This window comes from Hevea brasiliensis, chromosome 6 (genome assembly GCF_030052815.1).
Source record: "Hevea brasiliensis isolate MT/VB/25A 57/8 chromosome 6, ASM3005281v1, whole genome shotgun sequence".
NCBI classification, from domain to species: Eukaryota; Viridiplantae; Streptophyta; class Magnoliopsida; order Malpighiales; family Euphorbiaceae; genus Hevea; species Hevea brasiliensis.
Window position 1 is genome coordinate 6,401,842 of NC_079498.1, and position 17,167 is coordinate 6,419,008.

At 30.4% G+C, this 17,167-nt stretch overlaps 2 protein-coding genes across 2 annotated transcripts; one reads left to right on the forward strand and one right to left on the reverse strand.

Moving 5' to 3' along the window:
• The first annotated feature begins 3,002 nt into the window (after nt 1–3,002).
• Nucleotides 3,003–9,287, forward strand: LOC110640817 (U-box domain-containing protein 33). Its single transcript, XM_021792324.2, has 7 exons — nt 3,003–3,615; nt 3,896–4,014; nt 5,027–5,136; nt 5,583–6,147; nt 6,745–7,296; nt 7,908–8,630; nt 8,960–9,287. Exons 1-7 carry the CDS (start codon nt 3,303–3,305, stop codon nt 9,140–9,142), a joined length of 2,565 nt encoding a protein of 854 aa, XP_021648016.2. The 5' UTR covers nt 3,003–3,302; the 3' UTR covers nt 9,143–9,287.
• Nucleotides 9,288–9,481: 194 nt separating this feature from the next.
• Nucleotides 9,482–11,442, reverse strand: LOC110640818 (ENTH domain-containing protein C794.11c). The gene is made up of 4 exons (XM_021792325.2): nt 10,955–11,442; nt 10,672–10,794; nt 10,395–10,556; nt 9,482–10,283 (listed from the first exon to the last, which is right to left on the reverse strand). The coding sequence occupies exons 1-4, from the start codon at nt 11,095–11,097 to the stop codon at nt 9,698–9,700; spliced, it is 1,014 nt and encodes a 337-aa protein (XP_021648017.2). The 5' UTR covers nt 11,098–11,442; the 3' UTR covers nt 9,482–9,697.
• Nucleotides 11,443–17,167: the final 5,725 nt, after the last annotated feature.

Sequence of the window (17,167 nt, forward strand, 5' to 3'; positions counted from 1 at the left end):
ATTGATAATTAACAGTTATATTAGGATATACTTCATTATAGGCATATATAGTTACTTTATTATGCACTTCTATAAAGAATAAATTGATAAATTTTAGTTAAATAATTTTATAATAATGATCATCGAGAAATGAATTTTGGCAAATTGTTCAATTTAATTTCTATATTTATTGGAGAAATTTAATTTAATTTATTTTAAATTTTTTATTCATTTTAGTTCAAAATTTTCAATTTAACCTTAATTTAGCTTAAAAATTAAAATTTATAAGCTAAATTTCTTAATTTTTTTATTCAAATAAAAAATTAAGAAGTTCAATTTCTTAATTTTGAAATTAAATTTCTTGATTTCTTGAATTAAGCATAAAAATTAATAAGTTTAATTTCTTGATTTTCTTATTTTTTAGTTAAATTGAGCTTAAATTAAAATTTTAAATTAAATTAGATAAAAAATTAAAAATAAATTAAATTAAACTTTTCCAATAAATACAGAGATCTAATTGAGCTTTAAGCCAATGAATTTCATATAATGTATGAAAAAATTATTATTTATCACTTCATATAATAAAGAAAACTTTTACTATCTATATATACTAACTTGCAAAAGCTTTAATTTTTATTTTTATTTTTTTTTGATTCTATAAAGTTGCTAAGAGTGAAATAAAAAAGTTCATATGTTTGAATAAAAGACTAAAAATTACCATAAAATGAAGAACAAAAATTAAGAATATATTTCAAGTTGGCATTGGCATTTTGTTCCTCAACAACCAAGCCTGGTGTTGGATGAATGAAAGATTGGGCAATTATTTACTTTTTTTTAATTTTATAACAGGTGTGTCAAAAATTATAAGTATTTTATAATTTAAAATAATTATATCTCTCCAGTTTCATTTTGTTAATAAAATAGCTACCCTATTTCAATTGGACTCAAATTGCAGCTAATAAATAATAAATTATAAAAAATAAGCCTCACTTTTTCCTATCTGTTTACTCCATCTTTCCCTTCTTTATATCTGTATCTTGGCAAAATGCCTATTTTAGCCTTGAAAGTATGTGCCATAGTTACATAAGTCATTAAATTTTTTTGTCCGAACAAGTCTTTTAAATTAAAAAAACAATAAAAAAATATTTAAATTTTTAAAAGTATATCAATAAGCTCCTAATAGGCAATCTTCACTTTTTAAAAATATGTTAACAAAGCACTTTAACTTTTAAAAATAGATAAAAAGATATTGAATTATAACTTTTCTCTAACATAAATTTGGTAGTGCACGAAAATTTTATAGTGCATAGAGTCCCCTCAGCAATTCTGCATATTTAATCTGTAACATCTTATCTCGATGATTATCGTTACATCTTCAAATATATTGTTAAGTTATTCTTTACGATTTAAGAAATTTCTTTATGAGTTCATCTTTTTTATAGTTATTATAAATAACTTGATTATGGTATGATGAGATTTGATTTTGATTATGCTGTTGAGAATAATCTTATCCTTTGTTATTGTCGCCATCATCTTCTTATTTTACATTGATAATAGTGTTAAAAGAGTGGTATAGATTACAAAATATGAGAGAAATTAATTTTAAAGTACATAATACAAAATGTGAGATAAGGGCTTATTTGCTCTATTTTTAAAATTTGAAGGATTTATTTGTACATTAAGAGTTTATTCGATTTATTTTTAAAATTTGTAAAACTTTTTTTTTTAATTTGAAGAACTTATTTAGACCATAAAAAAAAATCAATAAAAAAAATCCCAAAAATATTAACTCAAAATCAACAAATCCAACGCCCATTCTAAAATCTAAAACTTCATTCTACGTTATTTTCTTTTCTTAGTAAACAAACTATACCATAAAAAAATGCTTACTATGTTGTTGCTAGCCCTTCTTGCCCCCTCCCTAATTTATTGTCGCAAGCTCTAACCTCCCGCCACCCGAACTGCTTGAGTTGTTAACTCCCACACCCCTAGTCACCACTCTATTGCGTGTTGCTTCAATTGCATTTTTTTGTTTCATGACTTCCTTCTTTGAATTTGTATAGAGTTGTAGAAGTGAAGATAAGCAATATCCATCTAAAAAAAAGCATAACATTATTCTTATGTAATTAATCAAGTATTTAAAAGTAAAATGTATTTACATTGTTTTTAAAGAATTTTAGTTATTAAAAATTAAATTAAATATATTGTGATTAAATGAAATTTGAAGAGTAAAGTAAATTTAAATATTTATTACTTATAAATTAAATTTACGTAATTTAATAGATTAATAATTCTAAATAGATGCTAAAAAAAAAAAAAAATCTAAATAGACAAAAAAAAAAAATAAACATATATATTATTTTTTTTTATTTTTATAAAATAATAATAATAAATAATAATATAAATATAATATATATCAAAATCTTACTATTTTCAAATAAAATTTAAAAAAAAAAAAAAAAAAAAAAAAAATAAAATAAATAAAATAAAATATATATTTTTTATATTTTTATATTTATTATTTATATAATATATATTTCTTATATTGAAAATTTATTAAAAAAAAAAAAAAAAATTAATCTAATAAAATAAAAAAAAAAAAAAAAAAAATTTATTTGATAAAAAAAAATAAAAAAAAAAAAAAAAAAATAAAAAAAAAAAAAAAAAAAAAAAAAAAAATAATTTAAATTAAATAATATTTAAATAATTTAAGTAAAAAAAAATAAAAATAATAATATGAGAAAAAAAAAGATGAGATTTAGAAGAAAAAAAAAAAAAAATGATTTAAATTTTTTTTTTTTTGTTCCTTTTTAAAAAGTATAATAATTTTTTGTATAATATAATATAAAGAATTTTAATTTAATTTTAATTATAATTTACAATCAAAATTATATTATTTTAAAGATAATTTTAGTATAATTTTAATATTGAATTAAAAATTATTAATTAAAATTTTTTTTTAACTTAAGTATCTACATAATGATTTGGTAGAATTTGCGTGTCTTCACCTTTAATCTCGCTTTGTATTTTCCAAGTGCTTTCTAATCAAAGCATGCGTATCTCTCTTCTCTTGTAAGTCAACCTAAAAAGTCAAGCGCTCGACGGCCTCTCCTCTTCAATTTTCTTCGAAACAAACACTAAAAAAAGCGAGAGAAAAGAAAAGAAAATTTTCATTTTCAAACAAATTCTGGTACTTTCTTGCAATTTATGACGAATATTGCAAGCGCACAACACAAACAAAAGCCAAAATATCATTCATAGTTGCCAATCCAAAGCTATTAGCTGCCATCGCTCTCCAAACCCTCTGTGTCTTTCCTTCAATTATGGAGCTTCTGAATCCCGCACACCCGCCTCTTCATGACCCCTCCCGGGAATCCCTTTCTGGGTTGTCTTCTCCGGGAGCTTTCCTGGTTGGGTTTGACCGGACTGTGAGTTCCCAGTTGCCGGATATTGTTGAAGAAGGTGGGTGTCTTAGTGGTAGCGGTGGTTGTGGTGATGGTGAGAAAGTGTATGTGGCTGTGGGTAAATCTGTTGAGAAAACTGTAGGTTTGCTTCACTGGAGCTTTAAACGCTTTGGGAGCAGAGAAATTTGTATCCTTTATGTTCACCAGCCCTCTCCTCTGATACCAACACTACGTAACTCTCTCTCTCTCTCCCTTTGCTTCATTGAACTCCTAATTATTCTTTTTTGGGTTTTATTTGGATTTGGAAATGTTGTTTGAATTTCCGACTTGTAGAATTTAGCTTGTTTTTGTCTTGAATTCCTGTTACTTGTGGGATTTGGAATCTTTTTGCAAGGTTTAACGATGCCTTTGTTTTCTGACTGTTGGAAAATTAGCATGTATAAGGTTTAGATTTCTGTTATTTTAAATTTCTTGAACAACAAGTCATATTAATTCTTATATATTTAATACAGTGGGAAAACTACCAGCAAGTCAAGCAAATGCTGAAGTAGTTTCAGTACATAGAAGGCAAGAACGGGAACAGTCAAAGAAGCTTTTAGAAATTTACTTGGCCGTTTGTCATAAAGCTAAGGTGGCTTTTAACTCCCAAATATCCTCTCTGCTTATGCGTTTTTATGTTTTAAATAGATGTTGTTTAATATGGACGAATATTTATTTTTCTTGATTGGCTTGACATATCCTTCTAATGGCATATCAATTCACTTATAATTTATAGCTTTTTGCTTCACAAGGAAAAACAAAATCAATATTGCATTGCAAATAATTTTTATGTGATTAGCATGTGATAATAGCACATTAAATGGCCTGATTGAATGGTAGTGTTGAAAAATTTCAGCTTTGGCATGGTAATCAAGTTTAATTATTTGCTTAGCTTGTATAGGGTCCCTGTGGAACAACACCTGTGTTGGGTTTTGATTTCACAATGGATTTTGGCATAGTCCATCGCTAATATGGATAAAGGGGAGAGATTTTGATAGGTTGGTATTCACTCTATATTAGTCTCATCTTTTTCATGAGTGAATCTGAATGATCATACAGTTGGAGTGTTAATTCTGGTCCCAAACGTAAGTAAATGGAGACCAAGAATCCATGCAGTTAAGCCTGACTAATTTGGGGCTAAGCTTGGTTGGGTTATTTCCAAAGGGAGTTGAATAGCGAGTATGATTCTATTATATTTCTTTTATGAACCTTTTCCATTTGGTTTTAGGCATTGTTGTTGAATGGTTCTTTATGTTAGTTGGCAGTGAAGAGTTACATGATGTAATAAACTCAACTCAACTCAACTAAGCCTTTATCCCAAAAATTTGGGGTCGGCTATATGGATTCGCTTTCTACACTCTAAATGATTTTGGGTTAAATCCTCAGTAAACGATTTTTGGTTAAATTCTCAGAGTTACATGATGTAATATTAGAAACAAAAACAATACAGCTTTTGATCTTTTTGGTAGTTATCATTTGTTCTCCCACATTTAGGCCTAGTCATCATTACACATTCAATGATATACTGAGGAAATTACATGTTCCCAGACGTGTGTTTTTGCTGGAGTCATCTAAAAATCTCATGGATTATGGTTACTTTGCAGGTTGAAGCTAGTATCATCACAACTGATTGTGACCAAGTTCGGAAGGGAATAGTAGAATTGGTAAACAGACATGGTGCTAGGATGCTTGTTATGGGGGTTGCACCTGAAAAGTAAGTGGTTTGTCAATTATGTCATTCCTTTAATAATCCAATGAAAACCAACCATATCATTACAATCACCTATTCTTGCATGACAATTAAGTTCTAGATGATCTGTATGATTTTTCTTTTTCTTCTTTTGTGAAGCTTATTTTGTTTCATTGGTGTATGCCTAATATTATCTCATCCAATGACATAATATATATACACACATAAAAGACTTTGTTTGTTTACTATTGAAGTTGGCTTCAGCTTCTTTTTGATGTATGAGCACAAATTGGATATCATAATAATTGAATGGCCTCTTTAGCCAAATTTCATCAACAGAATACGTATTTAAAAATCTACACTGTGTTCTGCTGGTTGTGCCCTTTCTGTTTAAATGTAGAGATTTAGAGTTTTATTCATTTGCTTATTTTATTTATTTTTTTGTGTGAAATCCTAATGGCGCAATACAGTTGCATGAAGGTGAAAAAGAGTTCCAACAAAGCTAATTATGTTGCTAAAAGTGCTCCTTTATTCTGTGAAATATGGTTTATCAACAAAGGGAAACATGTGTGGACAAGAGAAGCTTCTGAAAATTCAAGTCTTTTACCATCATGTGATCGTGCAGGGGGTGCGAGTACAGAAACTTTAAGGTCTATGTCACTTCGGTGTAGCAAGAATGCATTGCCATTCCATCCAGAATATCTTAGGTCCACTTCTGCTACAGGTGTAACTTGTGACCGAATTAGCCATTGGGTTCAAAGTGACTCAACCTATGCAAAAGTGGCTAGATCTGGTTCTACCAATACATGTTTTACCCACTCTATCCAGAGTTCATTTAGTCCTAGAAGTAATAGCTCTGGCACATCTACAGAAAGAAGAATTTCTTCAGAGTCTGATTCAAAGCTTGAGGAAGACAGCTTATATTTTCAGCTGGAAGAAGCAAGGATAGAAGCAGAAGCATCTAGGAATGAAGCATTTGAAGAACTGGTGAAGCGCAAAAAATTGGAATTCCAAACTTTGGAAGCCATCAGCAAGGTAAAATGGTTTCAGCATCCCACTTCATTTCATGTACTTGCTCATAGCATCTACCATGTGACAGCAATAATGATGATAATTCACTTTGTATTCCTTATACTTTGAGAATTTTCATGTGTATAAGCTTTAATTAATTTATGCCTCCTCAGTATATGGGTAATCTATGGGTCTGGACTTGCACATCATATCATTATCAGATTTAAGGGATAAAAGAAGAAAGAGAGGAATTAAAGAAAGGGAAAACTTGGAATATTCGTCATGATTTTGATTTTTTACTTCTTATAGTGTTTCAATTTTATCTTTCTGTCTCTTCTGTTAACCAGATGAAGCATTACTTAAATATATGAGTTGTAAGGTGGTTATCTTGTTTTTCCACATGTATTTCATCTGTTGCATTCCTAAATCAGTTCTAGCAATTTTTATGCATATTTATTTGGAATTATTAAGTTTAGGAGATTTGCCTACCTAGTTGGTGATTAGGCAACATATTTGCTGATTATGGAAATGTGATTTGCTGGCCATGTCCTGTAGTTGACTTTCGTATATCTTGTTATTCTATTTTCCTAGGTTAGAAGCCTGATTCTTTATTCTCTCCAGGTCAAAATCTTTGATTCTGCCTATGCAAATGAAGTTAAACATAGAAAAGAAGCTGAGAATGCACTAAGACATACAATAGAGGAACAAGAAAAATTCTTGGAAGAGAAAGAAGAAGTAACTAAAGAGCTACAGAGGACCATGAGAAATGTTGCTCTTCTGGACAGTCGTGTACGAGAAGCAAATCGTAGGCGGGATGAAGTTGATGGAGAATTGAAACTCATTCAAACTTCCATTGCATCTCTATGGCAAGAAAAGCAGAGGATCCGACGGCAGAAAATAGAAGCTGCACATTGGCTTGAGCGATGGAAAAATCACAGGCAAGCTGGAGCTCCAAACTGTAATGGGCTGCTTGGTTTTGTTGAAGATATGCCCAAGTTAGCAGAATTTTCATTATCTGATTTGCAAACTGCAACATTCAATTTCTCTGAAAGCTTCAAACTTGGGCAGGGAGGATATGGTTATGTTTACAAAGGAGAAATGTTGGGTAGAACTGTTGCCATAAAGAAGCTGCATCCAAATAACATGCAAGGGCAGTCAGAGTTTCAAAAAGAGGTCAGCTGCTCTGCTTTCTTTCTTAAAATCTAAATAGCATAACAATTGTTTCAAGAGCTTGAGGTTTCCTGGAAGATTTCGAGGAAGAAGAAGGTACTCCTTTTGATTTTTTTTTTCTTTTTGTACTATAACAAGTGCTTGTTGGACCCTGTAGTGTATACCTATTCTGTTACTCATTTGTGAATATCTTAGCCATCCTGGCAGTTAACACTGGTCTGGTTGTAGCCATGACTAGAAAAGTACTCGCCACCACTTGGTCTACATGCGCACTTTCAGTATCCCTGTGTGTTTGACAATTATTTGGAGATGATCTGTATAGTTTAGTTTCTTAAGTACTGGAACAAGTATCAAAGCTTTGGTATACAAGACTAGTGTTTAGGTAACTTTGACAACTTTAGGAATATTTGAGTACCCATATCAAACTGCTGGTAGCAATTATTTGTATTGCTCACAATCTTAGCTGCACTTCAGGGTCCAACTACCCTGTGATAAAATCTCCAGGTATGGCTTTTAAAAACTTATCCAAAAAATGTTTTTCTTTGAATAGATTGCCTACTACCCCTTATCTCCCATGGTATATCTAAAGTGACCTCAATTATTTGTTGATGCAGGTTCAAGTTCTTGGCAAATTACAACATCCTCATCTGGTGACTTTGCTTGGGGCATGCCCAGAAGCATGGTCTCTTGTATACGAGTACTTGCCCAATGGGAGCCTCCAGGATTGCCTCTTCAGGAAGAACAACATTTCTCCCTTGACATGGAAAGTCCGAGCACGGATTATAGCTGAAATCTCAAGTGCACTTTGCTTCTTGCATTCTTCTAAACCTGAAAAAATTGTCCATGGTGATCTGAAACCACAAAATATCCTACTTGATTCTGAACTTAGCTGCAAAATATGCGAGTTTGGAATTTGCAGGCTGGTAACGGATGATACTCTTTATTGCCCTAGTTTTCGAAGGGGCACTGAGCCAAAAGGTGCTTTTTCATATATGGATCCAGCGTTCCAAAGAGTGGGAGTGCTGACAACCAAGTCTGATATCTATTCTTTTGGGGTCATCATTCTACAGCTACTTACTGGAAGGCCTCCTGTTGGGTTGGTAGGTGAGGTGCGAAGAACAATGTCATGTGGGAAATTATCCTCAATTTTGGATCCTTCTGCTGGAGAATGGCCAATATTTGTTGCGAAAAGATTGGCGGAATTGGGTCTGCAGTTTTGTGAATTGTGTAGCAGGGAGAGACCTGAGTTGACACCTGCTCTAGTGAGGGAATTGGAACAGTTGCATGTTTCAGAAGAGCGGCCAGTGCCATCTTTCTTCTTGTGTCCTATTCTTCAGGTATGTAGATGACACAAATTTGTATAATGAAATCGAGTATAACTTGATTGTACCATTTGCGCACAACAGATTTGCAAGCGCAGATATTTTTCCTCACTCTGCTTAATTTTATCACTTTCTTAATCACTATCTGTGAAAGGCTTGGCATGGTTAGGCTTTGATTATAGATTCTTTGACCTGTATCGAGGATAAATTATCTTGGCCTGCCAAGGTGCAATGCTTACTGTGATTACCATGGAGCAAAAGTGTCGTGGCCTGGTTTTCTGTATTAGCAGTAATGGTGACATATTTTACACCATGTGGCTTACACATCTAATGAATTCTTTCAGGAAATAATGCATGATCCCCAGTTGGCAGCTGATGGTTTCACATATGAAGGTGAAGCCATACGTGGATGGTTGGAAAATGGCCGGGAAACATCTCCAATGACTAATTTGAAGTTGAGTCACTTGCATCTTACTCCCAACCATGGGCTGCGTCTTGCAATTCAAGACTGGCTATGCAAATCTTAAAATCCCATTGATTCATGAATGTAGTATTTCGTGTTGTAATCATGTACAGATGTGAATTATATGCCGTCCCTGCTGCATCTTTGTAAATAAAATGCATAACAGATAAGTGATTTTTGTAACATTTTGTACGAGGATTTTTTAGTCATTTACTTCTTCGTCTATGTGCTAGGAATCATTTGCATTTTATGAATGCTTTGAACCGTTGTGTGGATGTTGTAGGCAATGCAAATCCTTGGAGCAAACCCTTCTGGCCTTGGAATCCTTCTGTTTTGCGTTGCCTACAACATCCCCACACACAATGGTCAAAGCACTCATAAAACGCTAATTTTGAAACAGGACTTTCTCAATCATAAAAGTTTTGATGGGAGATTGATATAGTGCTAAACAAACATATGGTATACATTAGCACAGCATGACTCAAATGCTACCTGATTCTTCTGTGGAGGACAAATATTATCAATCCTGCAACACATGATGATAAGAACAACAAATCTTGGCAACTGATAACATACTATTGAGAATTTTGCAGACGCAGCATCTGCTTCAGTGAAAATTCTATACTCCTTGTAGGATTCCTTCTCTTGCTGAAAGAAGGGAAGCACTAGTTTCCTTCTCGGTAACACTAAAAGGATGATCTTCTTCTATGATCTTTGGTTCATCTCTTCTGCCATCCAAGAGTAGATTATTCTCCCCTATGAGATTCCATCCATGTAACTCTTCCTTGTTAGGAGCCATGTTCTCTTTGAAACTTGTTTCAGCCTTCTCAAGCATCAAGTTTTTGCTCAAATTATCAGCAGAATTCAAATTCTGACTTCTGTTGCCCAACTCAGAAGTTGCATCCTCAGAGCTCATCTTGGACGTTTCATCTTTTTTTATCAAATTTTCTCCATTTGAGAACAAGGGCTGATTTTCACTAGAATCATGCTGGTTAAACTGTGAATTGCTTCTTGCAAATGTTTCATGTGATGGTTCCCGTAGAATTCCTTGTGCTGAAGAAGACCTGTGGCAGAAGCTACCAAATCCTTGTATTCCTCTAGTCAGCTTCCTAGCCCTCTCCCTCTCTTCTTTAAGAAGAGGTTCTTTCTCAAGCAGGTTCACTATTCTTTCTGATTTCTTTCTAACAGCAAGCCCCCAGTTGAATCTGCAAATAAATTGGTATGTCTTGTCATAACAAAACATAATGCCAATAACATATAAAGCTTCCAAGAAACATCAGAAGAGAAATATCCCAAAAGAGAAGAAAAAATCAGACCCCTTCTCATCTATATATTGAAAGCTTTCCATCTCCCTGATAACATCTTTATCAGTCTGAAATTCCCCTGCCACACTCTCAGGCCCATGAGTCAACAAGTGTTCAAGCACAACGAGAGAATTGTAAGAAATTCTCCACTTTTTTCTTTCAAATCTCAAAAACCTGATTATTTACATTAAAAAGAAAAATCATATAAAGTTAGATATAGAAATAAGCAAATGCAAATGTAATCAAGTCATCGAAAGAGATTAAAAGAGTTTCAATTTCAATAACAAACCTCTTGTGCAGAATCTCCACAATTCTCCAATAATCATCAACTTCAAAAGCAGCCCTTGAAATAGATCCAAGGGTACGTGTATCAGGCGCCCATGGATTCCCATTTGTAGCTTCTTCAGTCAGCCTTTTGGATAATCAAGCAAAACCCAGATCAAAAACCAACCATATAAGATTCATTCCAAGCTCAAAATCCAAATACATAAATATTAGGTCAAACCCTTGGACTAACTTGTTTAAACCATAAATAACCACAAAAAAAGAAAGAAAGAAAAAGAAGAACTTACAATTCTGCAGGTGTGACATCTGTGAGAGCCAATCTAGCACTCTTGATCTTCTCCTTGAGGAAGAAAGAAGCTTGCTTCTTGAACTCATGGAAGGAAGGCGTGCCCATGTTGTTGCTGCTATTATTTTTGCTTAAGATTGACATGATTTAGATTTAGATAGAAGATTGAGGGAATCAAAGCAAAATAGGAAACCCAGTAATCAAATATTTCAAGGGTTCAATTTACGTAAGCAAATAGCCTAACTGATCCACAAGGCAAGTGATGCTCCGACCAATATAACACCTACCCCTCCATTAAATGTAATCAACAAATAAGAAAATGGAACAAAAAAAAAAAAAGGAGAGAATGATTCAAACAAAGATTTTAAATAAAGAAAATAAAGAGGAAGTTTATTAAATTTTGAGGATGGTGACATATGCTGTGAGCGATGAATTCAACAAGAATTGATACAAGAAATGGGAAAGATTTCTTTTTTGGTTGTTTTGATAAATGAAAAGTTTTAAAGAATGGATGTGAAGTCAACATCCACACAGTAGTTTTATGGACCATAGCTTACCGAAGAAGTGCCGGTAATTCGAAGTTTGAATTTGAATTTTCCTTTGATATTTTCCCATATGGTTTTGCTACTTCCAGTACATGCATTATCATGAAGATTGCAGAAATGTCATAGAAGGAGCTTTATTCTTGTTTTGTTTTGATCATTTGATTTCTATTTTATTTCCATAATAGAAAGAAAGAGTCGTAATATTGACCCAAAAAGAAAAAAAAAATTACCAAATTGGTAATCATACCAAGAATAATAACTAATTAATTACATAATCTCTCACTCCAACATTAAAAAAAATATATTTATTTACTTTTAGAATTAATCCTAAAAGTTATTTTTTTAATAATTAAATCTTAGTGCATTTAGAATTATTTATCATTAATATTCTTTTAAGTAGGAAAAATAAGGGATGAGACTCAAACCTAAATCTTTCGATATGTATTTAACTACCAAGCCAAATCAGGTTAAATATAATTTTAATTTTTTACATATTAGTCATCTAATAGATACAAATTTAAGTATCTACTCTCTCAAATACCTATTAAATAAAACAAAACAAGTTATATTTTTCTTGTAATCCAGCTTCATGATTAAACTTTTGATTAATACTAAATTTTAAAATAAAGATTGCATTAAATTTAAGATTTTGCTTGTTTTATTTTCAATGAAAAAAATTATCTAAAAATGGTTGTTCGGTTATAATATTAGATTAATAGTATGTGTTGATATTATGTATATATAAATGTCTCCGCATTTTAATAATATTATAAGAAGAGAAAGTTATTTTTCTTAAAAATAACTTAATTTTTATTTTGATTAGGATTAATTCATTTTTCTGAATGCTTAAATATTAAAAAAATATAAAAAATATTTTTTATAATAAAATCTAAATTTATTCTTCTAAAAATAATTTAACTTTTCATGATTATTTTTTAATATTTAAATTTTAAAAAAATATAAAAGATATTTTTTTTATATTTTTGTGAAATAAATAGAAGTTAAATAATTTATGATTAAAATTAAGCGTTCATAAGACGTTTTATGCATTAATTGCCATGATTTCATGTTTGAAAAAAAAAATTGCTTTGTCAAAAAATAATTGAAATTGAAATAAAATAAAAGTGGTAAACGTCAATGCATAGGGACGTGGCTGCAAAGATTCTAACTTCCTCTTATTGGATTAAAATTAAATCATAGTATATGTTAATTTTGGCAAGCCGGCATTTTTTTAGTAAATAAATTTTATGGGAATCAATTCTTAATATTATTATCCTACTTGCTACTTAATTAGGTTTATATTAAAGTTTTTTTTCTTATTAATTGAAATAAATTTAATTATTATATTCGAAAATAAAATTACTTATAGATTAAAATTTGATTATGATAGAACAAACAAATAAAAGTAAGACTTACCGAACCTGACTTAGTCGAGTGATTGAAAATATATTATTTATTTGATAGAATTAAATATGAGTACACACTCCTTCATTTCTGGCTAAAAAATAAATGAAATCAAGGCATACTTGAAAAGAAGATTGTTAGAATAATATTAAAAAAATATCTACTAAAAATATATAGGTTAATTTTTAAATAAATTAAGTGAACCTTTTGATATGAAAAAAAGGAAGAAATATTAGATTCAAGCAAGTCACATAAATAATCAATTCAATTTTTAACTTTTGTCAATAATAGACTTCAATAATTAAATTTATAAAGAAGAATATATATAGACCTTATAATTTTTAATTTAAGTAACAAAAAATCATACTATGACATTCAGTAGTCAATTTCTAAGTTATTTTTATCAATAAGATATTATCATATTAAAAATTATATATTTTTTTTTGTTAATTTGACACTAATCCAGAAAAAATTTTAATTTTGTTATCTATCTACCCATAACCATGACAATTAAAATTACACATTGATATTTAAGTAATCTAGAACCTGTTTACTTAAAACTATCAGTCTATAAAAATATAATTTTTCAATTTAATAAATATCACATTAATATAAATAATTTAAAAACTAGCTACTAAAGTTCTTAAGAGGGTTTTTCTATTATTTACATTAAAAATCAAGGACTTTTATATTATAAATTAAAATTTTAGTATCTTAATGTTACATACCCTTAAGATGAGATATCATCTATATAATTTATCCTATAATAAAAGATTAATCTCATCTTTTAAGGTGGATCCATCAATGTAATAAACTCCTAGAATTTGCCCTTGTACTAGCAAATGCAGCTGCGTTTAGAGATATGTAATCAATGGTTTGATTTCAAATTGAATTAAATTAAATTAAAATCAAAATTTAAAATTTTGAGATCTGAATTAAACTAAAATACATTAAAAAAACTAATCAAATCAAATTGAAAATTTTTACTTTGGTTTGATTTATTGGTTTTAAAGTGGAAAGGCCCAACCCATTGTCATGAAACTATTTTTAATCTGATTTCCTATCTATACAGATTTCAATCCAAAATGCAGCAAAATTCAACAATAATTCATTCTAAAAAATTGTCAGAACACAACTCAAGACACTCAAAATTTTAGCCTAATAAACAAGAAATACAACTCTCCCCAACACAATATTATTGTTAGAATATGACTAAAAAATCTAATGAGATTTAAAAAAAAGTTTTTATAGTTTGAGTGGGAAAAATATTCTTCATAGGATAAAGGATTATTTCTTATATAAAGTATAATTATAATGTTATTTCTCAATTGAGTGAGATTTCTATTTAAATTAAGATTGAGTAGACTAACGCTATAAATAAAAGTATTAAGAAAAGTTATTTGACTTTGACTCATGGTCAATACTATCCATTGCAGCCCATGAAGGGATTGTGGTTATGAAGTTAAAGTAATAAATATTTTAATTATCTCTAGTGGAGAATGGTAGTGACAAATTTATATATTTACTATGAACAATTAGTAGTTTGATCTCTCTTAGGTATAATTGGATTTATGAATAAATAACTTTAAACTTGTAGTTATATAAATTATTTGATGATAGTAAAAAATGATACGCTCATGGATGTAACTCTATATTGACAAAGTGAACTATATAAATATTGTATTTTGTTGTTTGCTTTGTGGATTCAACACTTCCACAATCACAACAAGGTAGGATTAGTTTCAACAAGTATACAGACTCGGTTTGTAAACAAGTTGATATCATAATTCTCAAGAGTCTCACACTGCAACCCAGTGTAGAGGCTCTATTCCATACTAGTACTTGTGTAGCAGTCAGGATTCAAGTTTTCCATCAGTCAGTGGCTCACACTAAGGAGAGTGTTCATTACAAGCTTCATTCCACACTGATGGATAGTGTGAACTTCAAGAAAATACAATTTTAATCCTATTTCAACTAGGAATCATATTTTCTGATGTATTTTTTTCCTAATTAGTTATAGCTTATTTTCTATTGGGTTTAGGACTCTAAAATATCATTCTTATTTAGTGTAGGTCTTTTCAATATTTTTTCTGTTTAGATTATGACTTATTTATTTATTTATTTATTTTTACTTAGATTAGGTTTTAAAATTCTATAAATAGCTTTTCTATTCTCATTATGTACAAACTTTCAAATTTATTCATTAAAGTTTTCTTATTTATAAAATTAATTTGCTTTATTTATCCTTAGACTTTAGATCAAGTCTCGTTATTTTAAGGTCTCGGATTAAATCTTGTTCATCTTTCAAGGGTTTGATCATGCTTTGATCCTTGTTCTGCACTACACACTATGTTAGGTGGTATCAGAGTAGAGATTTCACCCTTGTTATGATGGCTAAATACTTATGGTGGTGTTGGAAATCAACCTCGTGACAGTAATCAGGGGTTGCCAACTATCTGTTGATTAAAGAGCAAAAAAGTGCCATAAAGCAATTAAGAATGGATATAGGGCATCAATTTCAAGAGATTCACCTCTTACTTAGAGTTCATGATGTTGAGAAGGAAAATCATAACTTTAATCAAGTAGGAGGAGTTAACTATGGTAGAGTCAATTATGCTTCTATTCTCTTTAATTCTAGAAGAACACTTACTATTAATAATGAATATAATGGAAGTGGTATTCAGGAATCATGTACTGTAACAGAAACAAAGAATATGGAGGTGGAAGCAAATCGTGTTAAGACATCAAAGGGTGTTAAAGATTTGAAGCAAGAACAAAGAGATTAACTTGAAATCAAGAAATTTGAGTTTGAAGAGTTTATAATACCTTTTGCTATGATTAATAATGATGACCTTGAATTGGAATTTCTTGATAAATCTATCATAGATGAGGAAGTTGAAACTCATAAGGAACAACAAAGAGAGTTAGAGATGCCAATGGAAGTTGAAGAACAACCAACTATGGAGAAATCAATGGAGATTGACAAATTTCATGTTATAGAGACTGAAGATTTAATTAACCTTGTTATTCCTATTGTTTCACTTGATTTTGTTTATCCAGGTGTTTATGGATGCAAAGAAAACATGAAGTTTTTCAATTCAATTTTGTTCAAGTCAATTTTGTTCATACCATTCAAGAAGGTTATATGATATGATCTTTCAATAGTGTTTTTGATTTAGTACTTTAAAACTTGAGGTCGAATTTTCTCAAAAGTGTGGGTGAATAATGCAGTAAGTAAACAAGTTTATATCATAATTCCCAATAGCCAGTGTAGGGGCTTTATTCCACACTAGTAACTCATGTAGCAATCAAGATTCTAGCTTTCCATTAGTCAGTGTCTCACATTAGGGGGGTTGTACAAGCTTTTTTTCCACACTAATGGGTACTGTGAACTTCAACGAAATACAATTTTAATCCTATTTCAAGTAGGAATCATATTTTTTGATGTATTTTTATTTCTAAGTAGTTACAACTCATTTTCTATTCGGTTTAGGACTGCAAAATATTATTCCTATTTAGTTTAGGTCTTTTAAGTATTTTTTCTATTTAGATTAAGACTTCTTTAATTTATTTTTGTACTTAGATTAGAATTTAAAACTCTATAAATAGACCTTTTATTCTTATTATGTATAAGTTTTTAGATTTATTCAATGAAATTTTCTTATTCATAATGTTCATTTGCTTTACTTATCCTTATACTTTGAATTATACTTTGAATTAAGTATTGTTATTTTAAGATCTTGAATTAGATCTTGTTCATCTTTCAAGGATTTGATCATGTGTTGATTTTATTCCACGTTACACGCTATGTCATATACCCATAAGAACATATTTCCCTTTGATTACAATGCGAAAAAAATGACATTAATGTGATAAATATGCACCGTGGAGATTATAGAAACACCCAACAATGAGAATGCATAAATAGAAGCTAATCCCTAAAATAAAATTTCATTGAAGGAAAAAAGAGCTAAAATAATAAAATTTGATACTAGATCGATAGCATGATTGATCTCCTGATCTCCCATTCTTGCATGTCCTTAAAGGTAGGTGCAATAGTGTTGGCGTCAATGACAACAGCAAAAGCACTAGTGCGAGATGACCACCATTGCCCATCAGATCTCTTTGTTCTTACCACTAACAAACCCATCACTGCTCCTTCTATAAGCAAGCAAGCACCTTTTCCAAGGCCTCCCTTTTTTCTGCAATACGACTTTTCATCCCTTGAGACAAGAAAGAATGGGTTGAGAGAAAAATTGCTTCAA

Coding starts and splice junctions, on each gene's coding strand:
- LOC110640818 (XM_021792325.2), bottom strand. CDS start 11,097: ATGTCAATCTTAAGCAAAAATAATAGCAGCAACAACATGGGCACGCCT. Junction 10,795..10,954: donor GATGTCACACCTGCAGAATT/GTAAGTTCTTCT, acceptor ATTATCCAAAAG/GCTGACTGAAGAAGCTACAA. Junction 10,557..10,671: donor GTGGAGATTCTGCACAAGAG/GTTTGTTATTGA, acceptor GTAAATAATCAG/GTTTTTGAGATTTGAAAGAA.
- LOC110640817 (XM_021792324.2), top strand. CDS start 3,303: ATGGAGCTTCTGAATCCCGCACACCCGCCTCTTCATGACCCCTCCCGG. Junction 6,148..6,744: donor CTTTGGAAGCCATCAGCAAG/GTAAAATGGTTT, acceptor TATTCTCTCCAG/GTCAAAATCTTTGATTCTGC. Junction 7,297..7,907: donor AGTCAGAGTTTCAAAAAGAG/GTCAGCTGCTCT, acceptor TTGTTGATGCAG/GTTCAAGTTCTTGGCAAATT.